The 21,774-nt window shown below is 37.0% G+C and overlaps 2 protein-coding genes across 4 annotated transcripts; one reads left to right on the top strand and one right to left on the bottom strand.

Annotated features, from left to right (window-relative positions):
- Positions 1 to 1,301: 1,301 nt before the first annotated feature.
- Positions 1,302 to 9,346, top strand: LOC133520639 (acidic leucine-rich nuclear phosphoprotein 32 family member A). Of its 2 annotated transcripts, XM_061855186.1 has the most exons (7): positions 1,302 to 1,484; positions 3,088 to 3,464; positions 4,328 to 4,413; positions 4,989 to 5,123; positions 5,703 to 5,783; positions 7,181 to 7,282; positions 7,930 to 9,346. In XM_061855186.1, exons 1-7 carry the CDS (start codon positions 1,437 to 1,439, stop codon positions 8,007 to 8,009), a joined length of 909 nt encoding a protein of 302 aa, XP_061711170.1. In that variant the 5' UTR covers positions 1,302 to 1,436; the 3' UTR covers positions 8,010 to 9,346. The 2 variants fall into 2 exon arrangements, with proteins under 2 accessions (XP_061711170.1, XP_061711169.1); XM_061855185.1 differs by lacking the exon at positions 4,989 to 5,123.
- A 786-nt stretch (positions 9,347 to 10,132) lies between these two features.
- On the bottom strand, positions 10,133 to 18,501 carry LOC133520637 (origin recognition complex subunit 2). 2 transcript variants are annotated; one of them, XM_061855177.1, is made up of 8 exons: positions 18,371 to 18,501; positions 18,075 to 18,291; positions 17,416 to 17,631; positions 16,360 to 16,448; positions 15,932 to 16,105; positions 13,737 to 14,271; positions 11,369 to 11,602; positions 10,133 to 10,403 (listed from the first exon to the last, which is right to left on the bottom strand). In XM_061855177.1, exons 2-8 carry the CDS (start codon positions 18,238 to 18,240, stop codon positions 10,207 to 10,209), a joined length of 1,611 nt encoding a protein of 536 aa, XP_061711161.1. In that variant the 5' UTR covers positions 18,241 to 18,291; positions 18,371 to 18,501; the 3' UTR covers positions 10,133 to 10,206. The 2 variants fall into 2 exon arrangements, with proteins under 2 accessions (XP_061711161.1, XP_061711160.1); XM_061855176.1 differs by having other exon boundaries at positions 18,075 to 18,494.
- Positions 18,502 to 21,774: the final 3,273 nt, after the last annotated feature.

Raw genomic sequence — 21,774 nt, 5'->3', positions numbered from 1 at the left:
TTGCCACCGATGTAATAAATAAAAAAATGTCAGTAAAAATCATTTTTTCTAATATCCGTATAAGTGATTATGATTGGTTAGGTTACCCCCGCCCCGACGGACGGACCCGGGTACGTCCTTAAACTACGCCCACAAGAGAGGTATGGGCATTGTGAATGTCATCTCGCTTTGTGTGGTAGGGCACAGCACAGCGGATGTCATTCCAGATATAGAGCAGAGCCCAACTGGGGAAGTACCTCCACCTTACAGAAAACCGCAGCCAAATAACACTACACCCTACTCATAGTGGTGTGTTCCTGCCGGTGAGTAAGTTTGCCAGAGCTCAACGAGGGGAGGGGGTTAGGGTCGGCAACGCGCATGTAACTCCTCTGGAGTTCCAGGCGTACATAGGCTACGGAGACTGCTTACCATCAGGCGGGCCGTATGCTTGTTTGCCACCGACGTAGTATTAAAAAAAATACGAGTCAAAGTCAGAACCTTACAAATAAACACTATTACTTAGCTGAACTACGAAAATCACTTCCTTACAAAAAATACGCCAAATTTCATTAGGAAGTACCTATTTTTCAAACAGCATGGGTACGGTGACAGATGTCACCTCAGTACAATTTTGCAAGATTTTGAGTTTGGTTATAAATTGTATGGAGATGACATATGTCACCATACCCATGCTGTTTGAAAAATACTATAATATACCTACACTTACCATGGTTTCTGAGTAAAGACTTACTATAAAAAAGACTGACATGACAATTATAAGCATAAGTATATATCCTACGATAGAAAACACTTTAAAGACTTTATTACAAGAGCGGAATACAGGATTCGGGGAGGATCCACAGAGACAGTTTATTTTTATTGTTTAATTGAGGAGTGCTAAAAATATGGACACTATTTTTTGTTTCATTTTTACTAGCGTAACTTTATTTTCTTAAAAACAATATTAGGTACACAATAAAATACATAAATATTGGTACATTTACCTTAATTACATCGATCTATCTCATTGGAATACAATACCGGCTTTCTTGTACTACACCTACATTTCAAAACCTCCCGCTATTTGTGCATCAGACGTACAACCTATTATTAGTGCCAACCTAACAAAGTAAACGTCTTGTTCCGGTATTAAAATATGCATCTTTTGCATTTCAGACTGTGGTAAATTTAGAATAAATAATTACTTTTTGTTTTTACATACATTAAGACTAAATAATACTTTAATTTTGTATCTAAAATAGTTTAAAGTCTGCTGTATTGACTGTTGTTTCCGGTTGCAAACGCCGTATTTCGCCGACAGGCGGCGCACAACGTCACTCACTCGTGTATCTATAGTTTCCTTCTGTTTTGAAACCCAAGCCTAGTGAATTAGTTCTTGAAAATAATTGTTAAGGTGGTTTAAAAGTGCTCTAATTGTTGATTAAAATATAGCTACGATGGAAAAGAGAGTCGCCTTGGAATTACGGGGAAGAAACCCTTCACAGGTAAATAAAGTCTTTTTTTCAATCAATTGGAATGTTTTGTCGATACGTATTTCGTCTATACTTTATGTGTAAGGCGTATAAATTACGGTTTTTGTCTGTAAATTAACTAAATTATCGGTTTTTATTGTAATCTTACTATTCAGTAATGTAAATCCATTCCGTAATATGGGATATGGCGATATTGTATACGGGAATTAGCCATTACCGATTGTTACGTTTCATGTGCACATATCAAACATACTGCTGATATTACTGTACTCTCGCGATTTATCGGCTACCGTAAATTCAGGACTTTCTTATTCATCTTTTTCACCGATTCTGTTTGCATACAAGCACTAGAAACGGTCATGATGTAAATATTCCATATTGAGGTTAAGTTTGGTAAAACTTGCAAAAGATATAGCTTTTTATTATGAGATTACAAATATGCACTTCAGCTTATTATCACGTTTTAATAAAGTATAATTAGATTGGTATTTACTATGAAACCCATAAAATACTACAGTATTACGACCTGTCACTAATTATGAACCTTTATCCCTTTAAAATTCGAAGTAGCCTTTTCAAAAGTTAAAGGCATCCAATAACAATGATATATATTTTGTGATACACCGGTTTCTTTTGACCTCGCGAGTAGTTGTAGTGTGTAATTAAAGTTTCTGTGAACTAGTTCACCTGAATTTACTTAGTCTGCTCAATTTCGCGCCCTTTCACCTATTAAAATTCTATTTCCGCAGTAACTAGTTAATGGGGGATATTGTTGGCATAAGATTATTTTTTTGCATAAGTAGAGCGTGTTGTAAATGTGTTTCTAAAATGCATTTCGTTTAAAACACTTAAAGTACATCTGCAGTTCCATATTGACGCACGCCTTACCAATATAGCGGCCATTTTTATTGCGTCGCGATGATTCGTGTCATCCGCCATTTCAAGAGAAAACGATAACGAATTTACACGCGGTAATAACACGCCGTTTACTTATTGTTGTAGAAACTAATTTAAAAACACATTCCTTTCATATTTGATGCAACATTTCTGTAGTTTAATCACTAGTTTGTTCAATTTTACAAACTACGCAAGTGGGTTTGCGTTGACAACTCACACCATTTTGACGTTTGGTTGGCTTGACTTGACTTCGCCAATTCTGTTGAAAGCCAGTAACAGTACTTGTAATCTAATCTCTTTGCGTACTAATTTAAACTAATTGAATACAGCTTTGCAAATTTATAATTTAATTTTAAAGACATAACATTATTTCTGAATGTTAGCCCTTGTAATATATATCACATTAAGGAAACGTCAACATACAAGCTTGCTAATTTAACCTTGTTATCATAATCCCAGTCTCCGACGACCCAGTAACTTATATTATTGATTTTTTTTTGCTATATAATATCGCAAGTACCTACAAGAAACACTATAATATCTAATTCATCCAAATGATATCTTAGATTACCTTAAGTATCTAATAATACAGTATATATTTAACAAAATAGAAGGAGCAAGTGTTGACCCTAAACATAGCTATTTAGTTTAAACTAAACATTCCTAGATGGCGCTTAAATAAAGAAAATTTCAAAATATAAGTCTTTATGTATTTCAGGTCAAGGAATTGAACCTCGATAACTGCAGGAGCACCAATGTTGTTGGTCTCACAGATGAATACACAAACCTTGAAATTCTAAGCCTTAATAATGTTGGGCTTACAACTCTCAAAGGGTTCCCCACACTTCCCAAACTGAGGAAATTAGAACTCTCAGATAACAGAATATCAAATGGACTAAATTTCCTCAATGGCTGCCAAAAACTCACACATCTGAACTTCTCGGGTAACAAAATCAAAGACTTGGAAACACTGAAACCTTTGGAGGAATTTAAAAATCTAAAGAACCTAGACCTCTTTAACAATGATGTTACTAATATTGAGGACTACAGGAACAAGGTGTTCGCCTTACACCCAGCTCTAAAATATTTAGATGGGTAAGTTTAGTTTCTATTACATACAATTATTATATATCACGAACATAGTAATTTTTTTTTTATATTATGTTGGTGGCAAACAAGCATACAGCCCACCTGGTGGTAAGTGGTTACCGTAGCCTATGGACGCCTGCAACTCTAGAGGAGTTACATGCGTGTTGCCAACCCTAACACTCCGCACCCTTGTTGAGCTCCGGCAACCTTACTCAACAGTAGGAATAAAACACTGAGTAGGGTTTAGTGTTATTTGACTGCAGTTTTGTAAGGTGTGCTGTGCTCTACCACACTAAGCGAGATGACATTCAGTGCATAATCTCTTGCCTCTATGTATAAATACCTTTGTTTTGTTAGCCTAATTTAGTGTCCCACTGTTGGGCAGAGGCCTCCCCTTATCTACAATTGTAGTTTTACATTCCCGCATACATAGTAACAGGTAGAAGTATACAGGAGCAAATACCTAGGAACTCCATACACACTAAAAGAGGCAGTTAGCAACCTAAAAACATTGCTAGGCTTCATGAAAGAGCTGGGGTGGTTAGAGTAGAGCTACCATGTTTCACGCAAAATAGGCACAATGGTTGTCGACTTGTGCAAAATGCCCAGAAGCACTAACTATTCCCACATACATAGATAGCTATGATTTCTTGTAACACCTTTGCTGCATTATAAATTTTATTTGGCCTGATATGCAAGTATGTGACTAATTGCCGCAGCTAAAGTGTTTGAAAAGCTAAGGATAAATAACATTTGTATGAGATTTATTGAAGATTTGTTAATAAAACATGTCTCTATGGGACACTATAACAATGATTCAATCAGGTACCTCAAACTAAAGAAACTACTTTATAGTGCTTTTTTTGCAGTCTGGACAAAGAAGATCGGGAGGCCGAAGACAGTGATGCCGAGGAAGAGGATGAAATGAATGGAAATAATGACAGTGAGGAGGATGGTATGTGAAATATTTACATTCATATAATCATTTATTACATTCTTTTTTATAAACTTTTTATATTACAACTAGGTACAGTCAAGGTATTAAGTATTGATATGGACAAAGTGTCAACGTTTATATATATATATATATATATATATATATATATATATATACACAGCCTTATTGCTTGTACATTAAGGTACTGTGTAGGTGTGTACATATATTTGCCATATTGTCCATGTCAATATTTTATGTCTAACTGTACATTATATATATATATAGTACAGATAGGTGTATTTAGGGATTGAAATCCTCTTTTGTGTATGAAAGTGACTGGTAAAATGTCAGATCTAAGTCTCTACAGTTATAACTGCTCATCATAGCCTTGGTGACTTGAGCCTTCACTGTATTTCACAAATCTAAGCTTTAACTCAATTTTAATGTATCAAATACATCCTAATACTCATCTTTTTTACCTCTATTATATTCATAGCATTGTTTGTTGCTAAATTAACTATGTATTTGCTTTGTTCATTATTAAGCTTCAATATTCAATACGACACACGTCTCAATGATACACTGACTTCCAGATGTGGACATAGATTTGGGTCCGCTGGTGATTGACGATGAGCCCTCAGATAGGCCACCAGAGAGCAGATCCTCTCTTCCTGTTGTATTGTACACAATTTACGGCCTGCTATTTCACATGGGGTATATTACCAAAAGTAAGCATCATGTATATGTTGGTGATGCTTCTTCTTTTTAGTGGACACTGGCCATTCAAGTTAATAAGTAACTGAGGCCCTTCTGCCAAAATCGATATTTCTTTATCAACCTCTCTATCGCTCGAATATGCAAGAGTGATAGAGAGACAGATAAAGAATTTATATTTTCGTTTTGCGCGGCAGGGCCAGGCCTCTGGCCACGGTTGGTATAGGTCTTCTACTGGTACGGGTCTTCATAAGTATATGTAATTACCAGATGGTTTTCCTACAGCTTATGATTTATTTACATTATTTGCGTTCTTCTTTAGTAGGCAGCATAATTATAATGTAGTTAGCTAAAAGCTACCGCTATGTTGGTTCTCATAAGGATCCTATGGTCATAAATATGTAATTCCTCAGACCTATCTTAGATTGTCGTGTTTTCCTTCTTTTGATTTATACAAAAAAAAACTACAAATAACAAAATATTTCTTGAAACAGCTGTCAGTTTACTATAAAATATCTATAATATGTGTGCTGTCTCAATTAGTCATTGTGTGAGACCCAGTGATGCTGTAATATGGCCTGTCTTTGTTCTAGAGTCTGAAGTCGAGGAGGAAGAGGATGATGACGAAGACGATGGTGAGATCTCACTAAGTGCAGTCTACAATGAAAACCTTGGTTAGTGGTTTAACTACTTTCCATACAATACTGTCTCGACTGTCGTTTAGACTTACTGCTATAGTTATTGCCCCACCATAGTAATTGGCCACTCTAAACGGATTAGAATTTAGAAGTCTTATTGTTAAGAGTGGCCAATTACTATGGAGGGGCCAATACAACACACTAATAATAAATTAATAGTTTAAAAACACTAGAAAAACAAGCTTTGAAACCTGATCGTGTTCATAGTTTCTCACAAGTCTTCCAGTTCATATCTTCCGGCTCCATCATCAGATCAGTTCGACAGTACCATATTATTGTATTGTCATCAGAACTACATACAGCTGCCAATTTTCATGACGCTACGATCCTTGGAAGATAGTTAAATTAGTTATCTTAGATTCCATTACATAGCTAGTTACATACAGGTCGACCTAATAAAAGCGTGTTAAAAACAACACTTATAATGTAACACCATTTGTCGATTGTATTTGTTTAGTTGTTTGCTATCCCTTAAAAAACAATAAAATAAAATAACTAAAGCAGTCACTATAGTATGCTATGGCAAAACCAGTCTGATTTTTTTATGTCTGACTATCATGAACAGCATAGAGTCAACCCCGAAATCGCGAAAATAAAATCTGCTGTGCTGTTCTCGAGGTTGCCTCCCTAGTAAAAGTTGTTCAGTATATCTACCTATCAGTGGCGGCGCGTCACATATATTCGTAGAGAACCCGGAGCTAATTTTGCGTTCCTTTTCACCATAAATTGATCGTGAAAGTACTCATGAGCTGAAATTAGACAAGCCAGTGGGAATCGAGTTCTTTGAACAATCCGCCCCTGCTAGGTATACCTAGATATTCTATTAGAAGTACAAAATTTCAGAGCAATCTAGCTAGTTGTTTTAAAATGGGAGCGTAACTACGTTTGTACGGAGAACCGAGCTTGCTGGGGGCCCTTGATGAAACAATCCAAAGATCAGTATCGTAAAACTTAAAAAAATGTTAACCATTATGTTGTTTTTTAGTTACTTATGGAAATAAGAAGTTACAGCATGTTTTTTAGTATGGATTTCAATTGTACAAAGCAGAGTATTTTATATGGACTCATAATGTTTTTAAGGTATCATAAGTAAATGTTGCTAGACAGAGTGATGGCAGGTGAACTAAAATGTCAACGGAGTGGTGAGTTTCGGATGAAAGAAGCCTCTGGCGTCCGTTGGCACGTTGGGTGAACTACATTCAGAAGATTGCGGGTCGCTTCTGGAAGAGATTAGCTCAGGAGGCGTACAAGTGGCGTACTTGTCGAGAGGCCTATGCTCAGCAGTGACCGATAAAGGGCTATATGATAATGATGATCATAGTATTTAGTTTCAATTGTGTTTACTTATTCGTAATTGTAATTAATTATTACAGAAGAGGAGAGCTCAGACAGCTCCGTGTACGAGGGCTCGGAGGATGAGGAGGAGGACGACGACGATGACGAGGAGATTGACGCGGATCACAAGTCAAAGCTAGGTACGTAGCGGGACTTCATCGTGTATAATCAACCCTTAAAATTTACATAGTTTTAAAACGAATACGGGACTTAATCGCGTAAACTTACGTTTATTATATGGCCTGACGTTTCGTTGTCTGCCTGTGACCACGAGCGTAACGTCATGTTCGAAACGTCAGGCCATATAATAAACGTAAGTTTACGCGATTAAGTCCCGTATTCGTTTTAAAACTATGAACGAAAATCGTGTTGGTTTAAATCCTTAAAATTACCTCTAACGTGACGAGGACGACACTATCCACGTGGTCTCGAAGAAAGACTGGCTAAAGACATCAACATCTACCTGCTAAAAAAGCTAGGTAATTAGTACTACAGTGGTCAAGTGGTCAGGCAGCTGCGTGTACGACAGTTCGCAAAATGAGGAGGATAATGACGATGAGAGTATTGAAACCAATATGACTGAACTGTTCAGCATCACTACAGAATATATCTAAGCATCAAATCTGAACTCTTCTCATCTACTCAAAGGTTAACTGGAAGATATCCCTAAGGGATAAGTTCACCTTTGCACTTAGCTTTTCCTAATTGTAAGTTACTTTTATTATGTGTTTTTGTACAATAAAGAATTACTAAAACTGGGGTTAATGAGCTGTTATTTTGCATACAGACGGGGAGGACGCAGACGGCGAGCCGGAGGAGAGCACTCGGGGTAAAAAGCGGAAACACGACGACGACGAAGAGAATTGAGGGTTGCCTTAAGCGGAGTTATCTTACTAGTTCGTAAGTGTACAGCCTCCGATGCATCGGACAATAAACTTGATCACAACAGAGGTACAGTCACCCTCATAAACTAGTTGGCAGTTGTGAGACTATATCGCAGGAGTTCCCAACCAGTAGCGCGTTGAAGTCGGCGTAGCGAAACCATTATAAAAAAAAACGGGACATGAAAATATTTTTGCAATAAAAGTTGAGAACCCCTGTTCTAGCGGCACCCTCTGGCTAGCGCACCCGCTTCTCTTAGTGTTAACGCGCCTCGGCGCCACCAAAATGTTTTCTATCATTACGATGTTGATGTCTTTTGCGTGTAATCTGTAGTTTGTTGTCCGACAAGTTAATGTTTCAATAAAATTGTTTATGTAGTAATATTTTTTTATTCTATTGACATACTTAATTTTAGTCTAATCATTGAAATGAAAGTGCAAGAAACTAGCATTAAATTAAAATAGCTCTCAAAAGTTTTGGTATCAATTATATTAAAATTAGACTTAAGGTAAAGGAACAAGACAGTAAATTATTAGTGCCCTTGGAATCCATTCTAGTATTAAATTTAATGTAGAGACTTGCGGCTTTTTTCCATGTTTTTGTGACTAAGATAGTTTAGACCAAAGTTGCTGTTGGAAATAAGCCGCAAGCAAGATTTTGAGAGTTTTGGCAGCCAGTATGACGAAATTAATGATGATGAAATATACACAATAAAGGCAAACTAGTTGCAAATGACAACACTTATGATTATCGCCTTGGCATACCATACAACATTGACATGGACCACCCTTAGAGTTCATTGTAAACAACATGGTTTCTATTATTAACTTATCTATATCTTTGACAAAACGTCTCGTCGATACCTAAATTTAGACGCTGAAGCATTCTTCAGTAGTTTTATATTGTAATAATTTAATATTAAGTTTTGTTACTTTGTATATGTGGATTTTTAATGTTTAGCAATCTCACTACTGATAACTGAAACGTTTATCAGTATCACTAAATTCCAATGGGCGTAGTAAATTAAAACAATCAAATCTTTGACATCAACATGAGTTCAGAGAGTATTTTTCTACAATCATTTTAATCTTAATGAAAGAGCAATGAATGCACTTTAGAATATCAATGATAATATGAGATGTTTGGTTGATGCAACGTAGTAAACGTGCCAGATATGTTGAAGAGAATTTTAGTTAATAATTTTATTGTATTATGTAAGTCATTAAGTTTAAGTAATTTACAACTTGGCCTGTTGATATATATTGTATAATCCTATTAAGATTTTTATTTCTGGGATTGTAAAATAAAAACTTAAACTTTAATTAGGTGTTTTCTTATACGATAATATCTGATATGGTGAGTTTACCTACTGCCTACCCTATACACCGTGTTTTATTTGATTTCCGTTAATTTCAAGGGTGCATTCCTGAGCTTAAATTAAGTAACTTTTCAAATACACTGGTATTCTAATTAACTCCATTTCGGAAATAATCAATAAATCATTTTTATAAGGCCTTTACGAGCGTATACGCTTGCCTTAGGGCCTATTTACATATTTATTAGTTTAGGACGAGTATGTACTGTCTCGAACGATTGATGTCACAGTTTTCAATTGTTTGGTTGATTTCAATGTCATGCCTGTATTACAACAACGCTATATGGAACATTTAATTATTTTTTTATAAAAATAAAAAAATAAACTATGCCATTTAATTCCCTTAAACCTACTTATCCATACCCCGGAGTTGAAGGAATTCAATAAAAACACGGTGTATAACATGCCTGGATCACACCTAACGAAAACTCGAAATAAAATTTACTCTGCCACAGAAAATGTCAAGGTCAGACTGCCAAAATGTATGAAATAGTAAAAAAAAACGCGATTTCGAGGTGGTGCCATAGTAAAAGTTGCTCAGTATGATCTATATATTCACCCCGTAAATTATTGCAGTTGACTAAATAAACAGCCTCTATCACGTGGGGTTAAACAAGAACTTTGCCCCCTTCTAAAACGACTATTTCGATTCATAAGCATATTGCAAAGCAAAGTGCACGGCGACTGGTAACGGGTATATGAGGGTTATATTTATATGTCAAAACACAAACTATTTCAAAATAATTTAATAAATACATAAAAAACCATTGGTACACTTTTCAAAACGTCCATACAAAAACTCCCTCGTCAGCTATTCTGCTCCAAAAACTGCTGAAGCAAGGAATTATCGATAGGTATGACTAAATTCTCGCTGCCGTCGTACGTTCGCTTCATTTTGACGAGTTTGTGGTCCAGGAACTCTGTGAGTTGTGCTCGGAGGGCTATGTCCGAGCTCACCAGGAACTGTTCGCGCGATTTTGAATACAGCTCCTTGAACGGCAAACCTGTAAAAACGAGCAAATTAGGCCGAATTTTTTTTCGTCAGATTTCGATACACTTTGGTGGATATATAGAGGTCCCTTTTATGTACTTATATTGTACATAAAAGGGACCTCTATATATCCACGCAATTTCACCGTATATCCTAAAATCTGTATAAATCACTAGATAAGTTTTGCAATAGACAAAATATGAAACAAAGAAGTGGCCTATTACATCACAAATATACTTTTTAAAAGTATATTTCCATAGACAGTGTTTGGCGGGAAAACATTTACTTTCTTTTTAAATTTACTTATTAAAAAAATAATTTAAACTTTAAAAATGTCGGCGTGGGCTAAAGATGATTTACGAATATTTTATACCTAAAACATTTTAATTTCATACAAAGATTAAATCTATATTTTTAATAAGTAGATTTAAAAAGAAAGTAAATATCTTCCCGCCAAACAGTCTATGGAAATATAGGTTTAAAAAGGGTATGTCATAGGCCACCTCTTTGTTTCATATTTGTATAGTGCAAAACTTATATAGCGACCTATGTACCTCTGAGTTAAGAAAACGTATGCTTTTTCCGTCACAACATATAAACAATAATAAAAGTATCTCCGAGTTTGCTTTTGATTCGAAAATTATCAGTTGCCTGCACTTGCTTATTGTTGACGTAGACAAATTGTAAACGTATATATGTATGCCTCCGAAGCAGATGGTCCCGGGATGAAACCTGGTAAGGGCATTTGTGTTTATCACAAATATTTGTTCCTGAGCTATGGATGTTTTCTATGTACAGTCAGCGTCAAATACTTTGTAGCAGTCAAAGTGGCCAAATAGTTCGGTACACCATACTAAATATATGGTGTACCGAACTATTTGGCCACTTTGGTTGCTACAAAGTATTTGACGCTGACTGTACCTAGGTGTAGTGGCTTTTGAGCAACAACAAGTCATAAGAACATGTATATTGTATTACCTTGATAATGCGGCTGCTTATGGTTATCCAGCTGATACTGTATGATGATGTTAAAGATGCCCTTGGCATTGGTGGTGAGCGACTGGTGCACGCTCTTGAGCGAGGAGAGCTGCAGCGCGCCGCTGCGGTGCGACATGAGGGAGTTCTCGTAGGACGTCTCTTCGGAGTACGGGAGGAACGTGGTCACGTCCCACCAGGTGAAGCGCAACTTGCTTAGCTTGTTGTGGTCCCATACTGAAAAATAGGGTTCTGAGATTACTTTCGCAATCTACTGGGTTTCAGTCCAATCATTGAGAAAGAAGAAGGCCTAAAAGGCAGCACAACCCTTCAAGTTTGAGCTTGGGGTTAGATATGACAGAATCCTTTCTTCTTAGAATAGAATAATTTATTCGCAAGATTATGTATGTACAAAGGTGTCCTTATAAATAGTGAGTAACAATATTCAGCCATTTGGCATGCAAATTTTAGGACTAAGTAGCTTTTATCCATTACTTCAAATAATAATTAGTAGCCAATGAAGAGCTCTTAGGGCGATGCGAATCATTTTTTAATTGAGCGATAGGAGGCAAGTATAAAAGTGATGCAATGGATCAATTTGGAATTAAGTCCTAGTGAACGATTTGATCACTCTTACTTCTTCTGCTTCTTTGTCTTAGTATTTCATACTGGTAATAAAATGTCCTAGAGCAGAAAAGTGCCACTTTAATCCCTCCTAGCAAGGAAGAAAAAGCCCTTTTCCGAATAGATGATGTGAAAGTGATCTTTTGGGTCTTATGTGGATACATATAATATTAAAAAGCACTTTTAGAATATGCATTGTAAATACGAGGGTGGATTGAAAAATTCGCGGCCTGAATATTAAAAACAAAACAGAGGTTTTTTTATTTTTCTGCATAGTCCCCGTCGAGTTGAATACACTTGTTCCATCTGCATTCCAGAGCCATTACACCACTTTTGAAAAAGCTTTCCTCGAGACCTTCAAAATAGGCATCCACCTCAGCTTCGACCTCGGCGTTGCTTGAAAATTTCATACCACCCATATGTTTTTTTAAATTGGGGAACAAATGAAAGTCCGATGGTGCTAAATTGGGTGAATAGGGTGGGTGGGGCAATAATTCAAGCCACATTTGGCAATCTCCGTCATCGATTTTAGTGACGTGTGAACACGTGCATTGTCCTGGTGGAAGATAACTTTCTTTGTCAACATTCCAGGTCTTTTTATCTTCAGAGCCTCGCGTAATCTGCGTAAAAACTCGCAATAATAGTCAGAATTTATAGTTTTACCTCTCTGGAGATAGTCAACCATTATTATTCCCTTTGCATCGCAAAAACAGATGCCATGACTTTATTGGCCGACAAAATTGCTTTGGCTTTTTTGGGAGGCGGAGATCCAGGACGAACCCACTGCTTCGATTGCTGTTTGGTGTCTAGTGTATAGTGGTGGACCCACGGCTTGTCCATAGTTACAAATCTGTCCAAAAAGTCTTGAGTATCGGCTTCATACAGGTCTAGACATTCACGTGAATTAGTACGGCGAGCGATTTTTTGTTCCACTGAAAGAAGCTTCGGGACTCATCTCGCCGACAGCTTGGAAAAACCTAATTCGTTGACTATGATATTTTGAGTTCTTTCATAAGAGATGCCTACGATGTCAGCTATTTCCCGCACCTTTAATCGCCGGTCTTTCATTATCATTTCGCATATAATTGCCACATTGTCCGAGTTAGTCACCGTTGTTGGCCTCCCGGGACGAGGGTCATCTGCGATACTATCTCGTCCACGCTTGAATTCAGCTGCCCATTTTTTCACCATCGTATATGATGGACAGGATTGCCCTAATGTACTTTGCATATCATCATAAATTTGCTTCGGGGTCAATCCTTTTTTATGCAGGTATTTAATCACAGCACGCTGCTCTAATTTCTCCATTTTCACGATATCTACCGACACGTAACTTTAAATATGCCGTAAAATTGCTTTTAAATATAGACGCCAAGTGAAATTTCGCGGGAAGACAGTTGAATAATGATAGTTCTAAACATTTTTTTAAATTGGCCAGGCCGCGAATTTTCCAATCAAACCGCGACATTGTCTACGTGGGAAGAAGATGATGATGATTGATAAAATTAACTATCTTATGAACGTCATTGGGCCTTAAACTATCTCTATAGGTACCTAATTTCATCTAAATCGGTTCAGTGCTTTAAGCGTGAGAAGGTTACAGATAGAGTTAATTTCGCATTTATAATTTATGTTTATATATAGTAGGTTCTATTACAAGACTAATTGTGACATTCATATTTCATTATTTTAAGTTACCTTAGTTTTAAGTTACTAATAAATATTTACTTCAATAAAGTTTACTTACATAATGGTGCATTGATATGATCAATAGTTGCTATCGTGTGTACGTTTTTAATCTGACACAAGCTGGCCAGCGTAGTTTGCGCCTTAGCGTTCCGCAGCATAGTACCATCTATATTATGTATTATAAGAAACAACTCCGTATCCTCGTCCGATAACCGAGTTTCAATCAATTTAACCACATCCCCCACGTTTGAAGGAACATGGCTACACTTTAGAAGGTCCATTACAATACTTTCTAGAATACTTTTAATTGTAAGACTTGGGAAGAAACCGTTAACAACTATACATGGATAGTCCGACAGCTTTTTTTTTTGAAACTGGTGGAGTACTGATCTCTTTGACCCAATCCCATAAAGGACTATGTTAAAGTCTTCACTCAAAATGTACATCCATTTATCAAAGACTTGTTCGTATGACTGATTGAGTTCTGTTATTTTGGATTTGTGTTCTTCAGAAATGTAGTCATTGTCTTTTTCCATGTTGTCGTCTAGATTTAAATTCTTTAATCTTGCCAGTGTGTGGTCTGATGTGGCTATCTGTAAGCAACAATAGTTATTTGTTTTACAAGGGGGCAAAGTTATTTTTTAACGGCTCATACATTGATACCCGAGGAAGCATAAGATTCTAAAATTGCGAAAAGTGCAAACTTGAGCGTTACTAGGGTTTCAAGGCACGAGGATTAAACTAATTTTGCCATCGAGTGAAACACAACATTTTTCACCACACCAACACGAAGAAAATTCTAACTGTAAAATATCAAACCAAATCAAATTAAATATTTATCATTCAAAATCATCATTTTAAAGTCAATTCTACCATTTAACACACGGAAACAGCTCAATATTTGCATCAGATTACTTTGGCACACATGTGGATAAAATGCAACTTTCTCATCCGTTTTTGAACAATCAAGAGAGCCTTTATCAGCTGGTGTAGTGAAAAATACATATAATGAAAGCACCACCTGCTTGACTGATAAGTACATGATATTTATACGTATCATGCCATGTCGCTGTTTAACATGCAAATGGCCGTTGATGGTAGTTACTGCGTTTACGTAATAGATGAGACTAACAAAATTACAGGATGAACTTATATGGCAATATAAAAGACTCCCTTGTACCTCGCGTTGTCCCGGCATTTTGCCACGGCTCATGGGAGCCTGGGGTCCGCTTGACAACTAATCCCAAGGTTTGGCGTAGGCACTAGTTTTTATGAAAGCGACTGCCATCTGACCTACCAAACCAGAGGGTAAACTAGGCCTTGTTGGGATTAGTCCGGTTTCCTCACGATGTTTTCCTTCACCGGAAAGGGACTGGTAAATATCAAATTATATTTCGAACATAAGTTCCGAAAAACTCATTGGTACGAGCCGAGGTTTGAACCCGTGACCTCCGGATTGCAAGTCGCATGCTCTAACCACTAGGCCACCACCTGTTCCGGGGGATCCAGGGGGAGATGATGGACTAATCAGCAGGACTTTTAGTTTTATAAGTTCTGACATTTTATATTTTATTAAACTTAATTGTTTTTTTTAAACCCACAAGATGGACAGACGACCTTATTAACGTCGCCGGAAGACGCTGGATGTGGGTCGCTTTCAACCTGTACATGTGGAGGTCCAAGGGGGAGGCCTATGTTCAGCAGTGGACGTCTTATGGCTGAGATGATGATGATGATGTTTTTTTAATTAGTAAATTATTTTGGTTATCGATCTATAATTTCAAATGCGATGTACAAATTGCTTATGAATAAATAAATGAGAAATGAAAATGACTACCGTCTATATCCACAAACAAGTGCCGCACCATATTCAAGCGCCGCGGAGTCTCTTTCAGTATTCGACATCGTGGCACTACAACCACCCCTTAGTCTTAGGCCATCAACGAACCACTAAGTAAAGTTCGTTTTAGCGTTGTATTTTAAGGAAAGAAATGCAAAACAAATATTTGGGCAAGTTCAGCTATATCTATGGTAGTCATTTCATCCGCCGATGCCGCCAACAAACTCCCTCCCAGAGGGCCTACCGCGAACCACGTTCGACGTGTTGCCTCCGTGTTGCACTTGTAAATTCGTACGTAAGTGTGACAGGGAGGCAACACGTTGAACGTGGTTCGCGGTAGGGCCTCTGTTTGGAGATACTTTAATTAAGGCATGATGTATTTGACACTTGTTTTTCATTTAAAAAATCCTTACCTTCTTACTCGAATTCATCATAAAGTAATTGTCGGGAGTGACGATATACTCTGAATCTTTGGGCCGCGCCTTGCCCCTGCCTCTTCCCTGAACTTTGCTTGCTGGCTTGGTTTCCACCGAGGCATCCTTTTCTTCTTCTTCTTCAGAAGCACTTGATGATGATGCGGATGAAGCCTGAATAGATTAGATAGTATTTAACCACTTTTTTGATTCGACATAAACACAATAAAACTAATAACCTACAACACAATGTAATAAATATTTTAATTTTTAAACCTATTGCAGGGTCTACAGCATGCAGAGCCACTAGTTTTAGATTTAATTACCCTAGCTAGTACCCAACACATAAGCATTATTAAGCTTACTGTGGGACTATGTGATGATGTCTGTAAAATAAAATCTAGTTTTATAGATAATAAAATGGTTACCTCACTTTCACTGTCATCAGGTACAAAATCACTACTGCTGCCTGAGAAATCATCTTCATCACTTCCACTGTCTACTTCTTTTACAATCCCTGGAAAATTCGGTAAATATCACAAGATGAAATATTTTATGACTTTAAAAGATTAGTTAAATTGGATATGTGTCATTGACATTTCAAGAATGTCAAGTAAGTTGAAAACCATGGTCATATAGCTAACTCTTTTAAATTTGCTGTGACTAGGTATGCAATAAAATTAAAATATGATTGAGACTGTATAGACTCAGGCATAGACATATATATTGTAAATTATTTAATTAATTATCATTTTACCTTATTACATTGTAGATTATTGTTTTATAATGTAGTGTTAAATTATAATGGATACATGTGCGAAATACAAGGCTTTTTAATATTTTTTTTTAAATGTCTGCAAACTATACAATGTTAGAAATAAAAGAAAAGTGGAAAACTCACCATTTTGGGCGAGAATCGAACTCGCCACCCTTGGATATCAGCCAGATGGTGAGTTCTCCACTTTTCCTTTTTTTCTCAGCATTTTAGGTATGCAAGTGTGAAACATAAGTTTAGTTACAACACTGGTTGTTGCTTTCATTACGTGCAAATTTGGTATGTAACTAGGGGCAAACTAGCTAGCTCAAAGTCTCAAACCTGTTAATAAATGTTGTTATTGTAGCTAACATTTGCATGCCAAATAGGCGGGTCCAAGCAGAGTGAGCAAACACACAAGGCAATTTCCTTGCGCACAAAACATCCAGTGTAGGTGGCGCGCGCGTGTTCCTTGACCGAGCATGCCATGCTGACTCTGTGTGGACCCTCCTAATGGCTAAATATTATCACTATTTATATAAACATATTCTTTCAAATAAATATTATATTCTATTCTATTGTTATAACTTTACAGATTACTTTATGTATTGAGAATGTATACAAATCACAGAGATTCATACTTTAGCTATATAGCCCATATTAATATGGCTTTTCTGAGACTAATAAACTGTCCAACAGAGACAGTTAAGACATTACAAGTTCAACTTACTCTTCTTAATAATATCCTTAACAACTTTAGGTGTTGCCTCAATAACTTTCTTAACAGAGTCCACATACAGATTTTTCCGAGGAGTCTTCAAAGGAGATTCTAATTTTAGAGAATTATTCTGAAGATCTTTAACTTTATTCTGTAAGTCATGCTTGGTGTGCCGCGACTTAAACTTGAACATATCTTGCCCTTTCACATCATCATTGCTGAATAAAGCTGAAACATGATAAATTATGACACCTTATATTCACCCTATTTTGGAAACAAAAGCCTCTATAGTAGAACTAAGAGTAATGTTACCCCTGGCCGCGTAGCCAACGCGCAAATCGCTTACGCTCCGTAGCAATCGAAACGCAACTGTCACTGTCACACTATTAAGGAAGAGTGATAGAGAGACAAAGCATTTTGTTGTCAAAGCGATAGTGATTGTCACATTGGCTAGGCCGGCTGATGACTTCAGGTTTTAAGTGGCAGCCAAGCACTGCTCAACAATATTTTTACAAAAAAATCAAATTTACAGTTAAACTGATATGATATACTTGATGTACTTTACACAGTTGATGAATTTGTGATGTTTTTATTAATTAACAAAGTATACTATTCAAATAATGATTAGAAATATCTACAGATAACATTCCAGATCTCACAAAAGCACCAACCTGTAGGTTTTTGCGAGGGCACATCATCAAAATCGTTGTCATCTTCCGAACTAGTGTCCTCTTGTACGTGGCGTTTCACTGGAGCTAACTCCAAAAAATCCCCATATTTCTGGGGTTTATTCCTTCTTCTCACAGTCCTTCGAGGTGTCTCGGGAGTATCACTCATTTGTGATAAATTATGCAGAATATTGAGGACGGAAGATGTTCACGTACTGAACTAAATTATAATAAAGGAATTTCTTAAACTATACGGTAGAAGATCGGCTTCTAGTTGATACTATTAGTAAAACTGATACCTTCGTTGTATGAATATCGGTAAACGAAAAGAACCAGATGCCTTTTACTATTTATATTGTTATTTTGCAAAAATGTACAGACAAATGAAGTTAACGAAGTCCCGCGCTTCCAAATCAAATGTCAATCAATTATTCAATTCTCAACTGTCACATGTCAATGTATCGTGCTAATAATTATGACAGCTACGGCGTTTCTTTACTTTCATTCTATTCAAGAGTATACATTGGTATGGTATACAAGGATCGAGATTTATTTTACTTTTTTATTTCGTCCATCTGGACTTGATCTGGACAGGCTAAAGTTTTAACCCATACTGTCATGTCATAAGTTGTTTTTTTTCTTTTCAGTAAGATTTTTTTTACTATGGAAAGAAAATGGAAAGAAATCTTAGACGTTAAGGGCTTTACTCACCTTGCAACAAATCGCATACGATGTTTGATGCTTTGCGTTGCAGCATTAAGCCTCAATTACATCCGTACTTGTGATATCGGGATATCAGAGTGCCTACCGCGAACCACGTTCGATGTGTTGCCTCCCTGTCACACTTACGTACAAATTTATAAGTGCGACAGAGAGGCAATACATCGAACGTGGTTCGCGGTAGGCCCTCAGTCCCGATTTCGGACCTGGGCGGTTACCGGGAAAATCGAAATTCGTCAATTGCGGGCATTTTTCTCTGTCACTCTAATTACGTCTTACTAAAAGTAAAAGAGAAAGATCCAAGCAATTTGCGAATTTCGGTTTTCGCGGTAGGCCCCCTGATATCGTTTTCCGTTTCACGGAATGTCAGCACATCGTTAACAATATTTGGAATGTAAAAAATACTTTGTCTCTAACTGCCAAAAATGTTCAATGTTTGATATTTTTGCATATGAACCATTATTTTACACATCAAATATTGTAAACGATGTGCTGATATTTGTTGAAATGGAAAAATACTCTTTTTTTGTTGATCAAAAAGTGCTACTTTACGTAGCATAGCGTGCGGAAAGTTGGATTTCGCGAACTAGATAGTGCTTTTCACTTTTCCACTTGTTCCAATTCATGACTACTTATTGATGAGTGTTAATGTTAGTTTCCTTTAAAAGTCGTAATCAACATAAAAACCTACTGTTAATGTAAAAATAATAAATGTAAGCATATTTCATATTTTATTACTTACCTCTTCATCATTATGACACGTTTATTTTTTAATATTGAAAAACCGTTCCTAATAAGTTGTCTGAATGGAACGGAATAGCTGCCGAAACGCCTGTTAAAGCAGAGGCGTTTTTTCTTACCGCAAGAATGTTTTAAGTTTCCAAAGGCAACATTCGATATTGTTTTCATACAATTTAAATATACGATTCACAAATAATCGTAAATAGCGATACTTAGGTAATAATAGTATAATATTTTATATTTAAAATTGTTTCTGTCTTATAGAACATGCATGCATTTTTCTTATTTTTTCGCAACTGTATTAAAAAACGTCGTTCGCTACACGTGCGGAAATGTCATTCTTCACTCGTCCCGAGTCTTGTCACTCGCCTACGGCTCGTGGCAAGATATCTCGGTACTCGTGTAGTAATGACATACTTTCCGCACTAGCAACGAAATGTACTATTTCGGGCCTGAGGGCCTACCGCGAACCACGTTCGACGTGTTGCCTCTTGGTCGCACTTACGTACGAATTTACAAGTGCGACAAAGAGGCAACATGTCGAACGTGGTTCGCGGTAGGCCCTCTGAAATCGGGTCTGAATTGAAATATCAGAGGGCTTACCGCGAACCACGTTCGACGTGTTGCTTCCCTGTCACACTTACGTACGACTTTACAAGTGCGACAGAGAGGTAATACGTCGATCGTGGTTCGCGGTAGGCCCTCAGGCCTGATAAAGTGTGGATGTAATTTGTACTTAACCTGACCTACCCATTCCGGTGTGGTGTAATAGTACATTACAATACAAGTGGGAAAAGTAGGAGCGCCAAACTACCTCGACTGAATGAGTGCCTTTCATCCCTTGGTTAACAATCTACTATTGCAAAACGATTAAGTAGTTCAGATTAGGTATATGAGGTATATCCCTTATTTCTCATAAAACAACCCAAAACCACCAGCCTGCCTTAATATTCGAATGCAGGACTTACACCAGCCAATTGTTATCTTCTTATCATAGTGCGATAGGAAACTAAAATATACCAACTCAACGAAATAGATTGATTTTGTTCCATGAAATTAGACATATCTCGATATAAAATTGATTGACTCCACCGTTGACTCATAAGAGCTGTCGTGGAATGTGTACCAATAAAATATACTCGTATCGAAGCCAACGTTCGTGAATCAATCGACTCCAATCGTAATAGCATAGCATAAGTAAGCAGAGTGCTCACTCCATACATCAGTTTCCATACCAAACACATTATTTTCGTAGACGACATCTAGCGTCAAGTAGCGGATTTATCAGTACCGCTACTTGACACTAGATGCCTATACGGCATGATATACTTACTTAAAACGTAGTGATTATATGCTCTTTGATACTTACCTAAACATTAGGCCATCTAATGTGTGCCTGAGTCTGACCAATGACAAAGTGTGGGAATGTCAAATTTCTATTAAAATAAAATTCCAGAGACATGTCAAACGCTACGCTTGACCTATTTCTATGTAAAATTCTATGAAATGAAATGACGTTTATAATGACACAACCTCACTTGACGTTTATAATGGCACTTTGTGCTGCCCACGTTCAGTTTGTTCTACACACATATCATAAGCCCTCCATGATGCTTTTAAAATCCGCAAAGAACGGACAGCATTAAAATATAATGTCCAATATTATTATTATTTAATGGCTGTTACAGCACTTAACACATTCGCAGCCAGTTAACCGCTAGACGGGGGTTCTCTGTTCGTAGGCGCTTTTCGCTACATACGGTTTTTCCCTTGCTATCGGCAAAGATAATTAATTGATTGTAATAGAGCGGTGCAAAGTCTAAGAAAAAAACGTGCTCCTTAGTTTGACATCCAAAACAGATGGCATTGTACTTCGCCATGTTTTCCGGTCACTGAAATGTCAAACGAAACGACAACTTTTGACAGAGTTACCGCAAAATGTATGAAGGTGTACAGCGCCATCTCGTTTACCTATCAAATTCAAAGCATGAAATTGTCTTCGACTTTACACAGCTTACTCAATCAATGTATCTTTGTAGCGCGTAGCTCGCGCTGGCAGTGAATGTGTTACAGCTAATGGTGGGGTGCCGACAATAGAGCACTTTACTCTACACCAACAGTTTGGCCCATGCCAAAATTTGTTTAAATTACCTTCATTATTGAATTATTGATAAAGATATGAAGAGTTGATATTAAGGGATAATGAGATGTAATTTCAAGGGAAGTGAAGAAAATAACAATG

The sequence above is a fragment of the Cydia pomonella genome, chromosome 8, assembly GCF_033807575.1.
Source record: "Cydia pomonella isolate Wapato2018A chromosome 8, ilCydPomo1, whole genome shotgun sequence".
NCBI classification, from domain to species: Eukaryota; Metazoa; Arthropoda; class Insecta; order Lepidoptera; family Tortricidae; genus Cydia; species Cydia pomonella.
This window is presented reverse-complemented; position numbering and strand designations above follow the sequence as displayed.

What these genes read in the sequence shown, in the direction of transcription:
- LOC133520637 (XM_061855177.1), bottom strand. Translation starts at nt 18,240, where the DNA reads ATGAGTGATACTCCCGAGACACCTCGAAGGACTGTGAGAAGAAGGAAT. An exon ending in TGATGAATTCGAGTAAGAAG is followed by an intron (nt 14,272 to 15,931) that starts GTAAGGATTTTT and finishes TGTTGCTTACAG; the next exon opens with ATAGCCACATCAGACCACAC. An exon ending in TCATATCAATGCACCATTAT is followed by an intron (nt 11,603 to 13,736) that starts GTAAGTAAACTT and finishes CCTATTTTTCAG; the next exon opens with TATGGGACCACAACAAGCTA.
- LOC133520639 (XM_061855186.1), top strand. Translation starts at nt 1,437, where the DNA reads ATGGAAAAGAGAGTCGCCTTGGAATTACGGGGAAGAAACCCTTCACAG. An exon ending in GCTCTAAAATATTTAGATGG is followed by an intron (nt 3,465 to 4,327) that starts GTAAGTTTAGTT and finishes CTTTTTTTGCAG; the next exon opens with TCTGGACAAAGAAGATCGGG. An exon ending in TAATGACAGTGAGGAGGATG is followed by an intron (nt 4,414 to 4,988) that starts GTATGTGAAATA and finishes ACTGACTTCCAG; the next exon opens with ATGTGGACATAGATTTGGGT.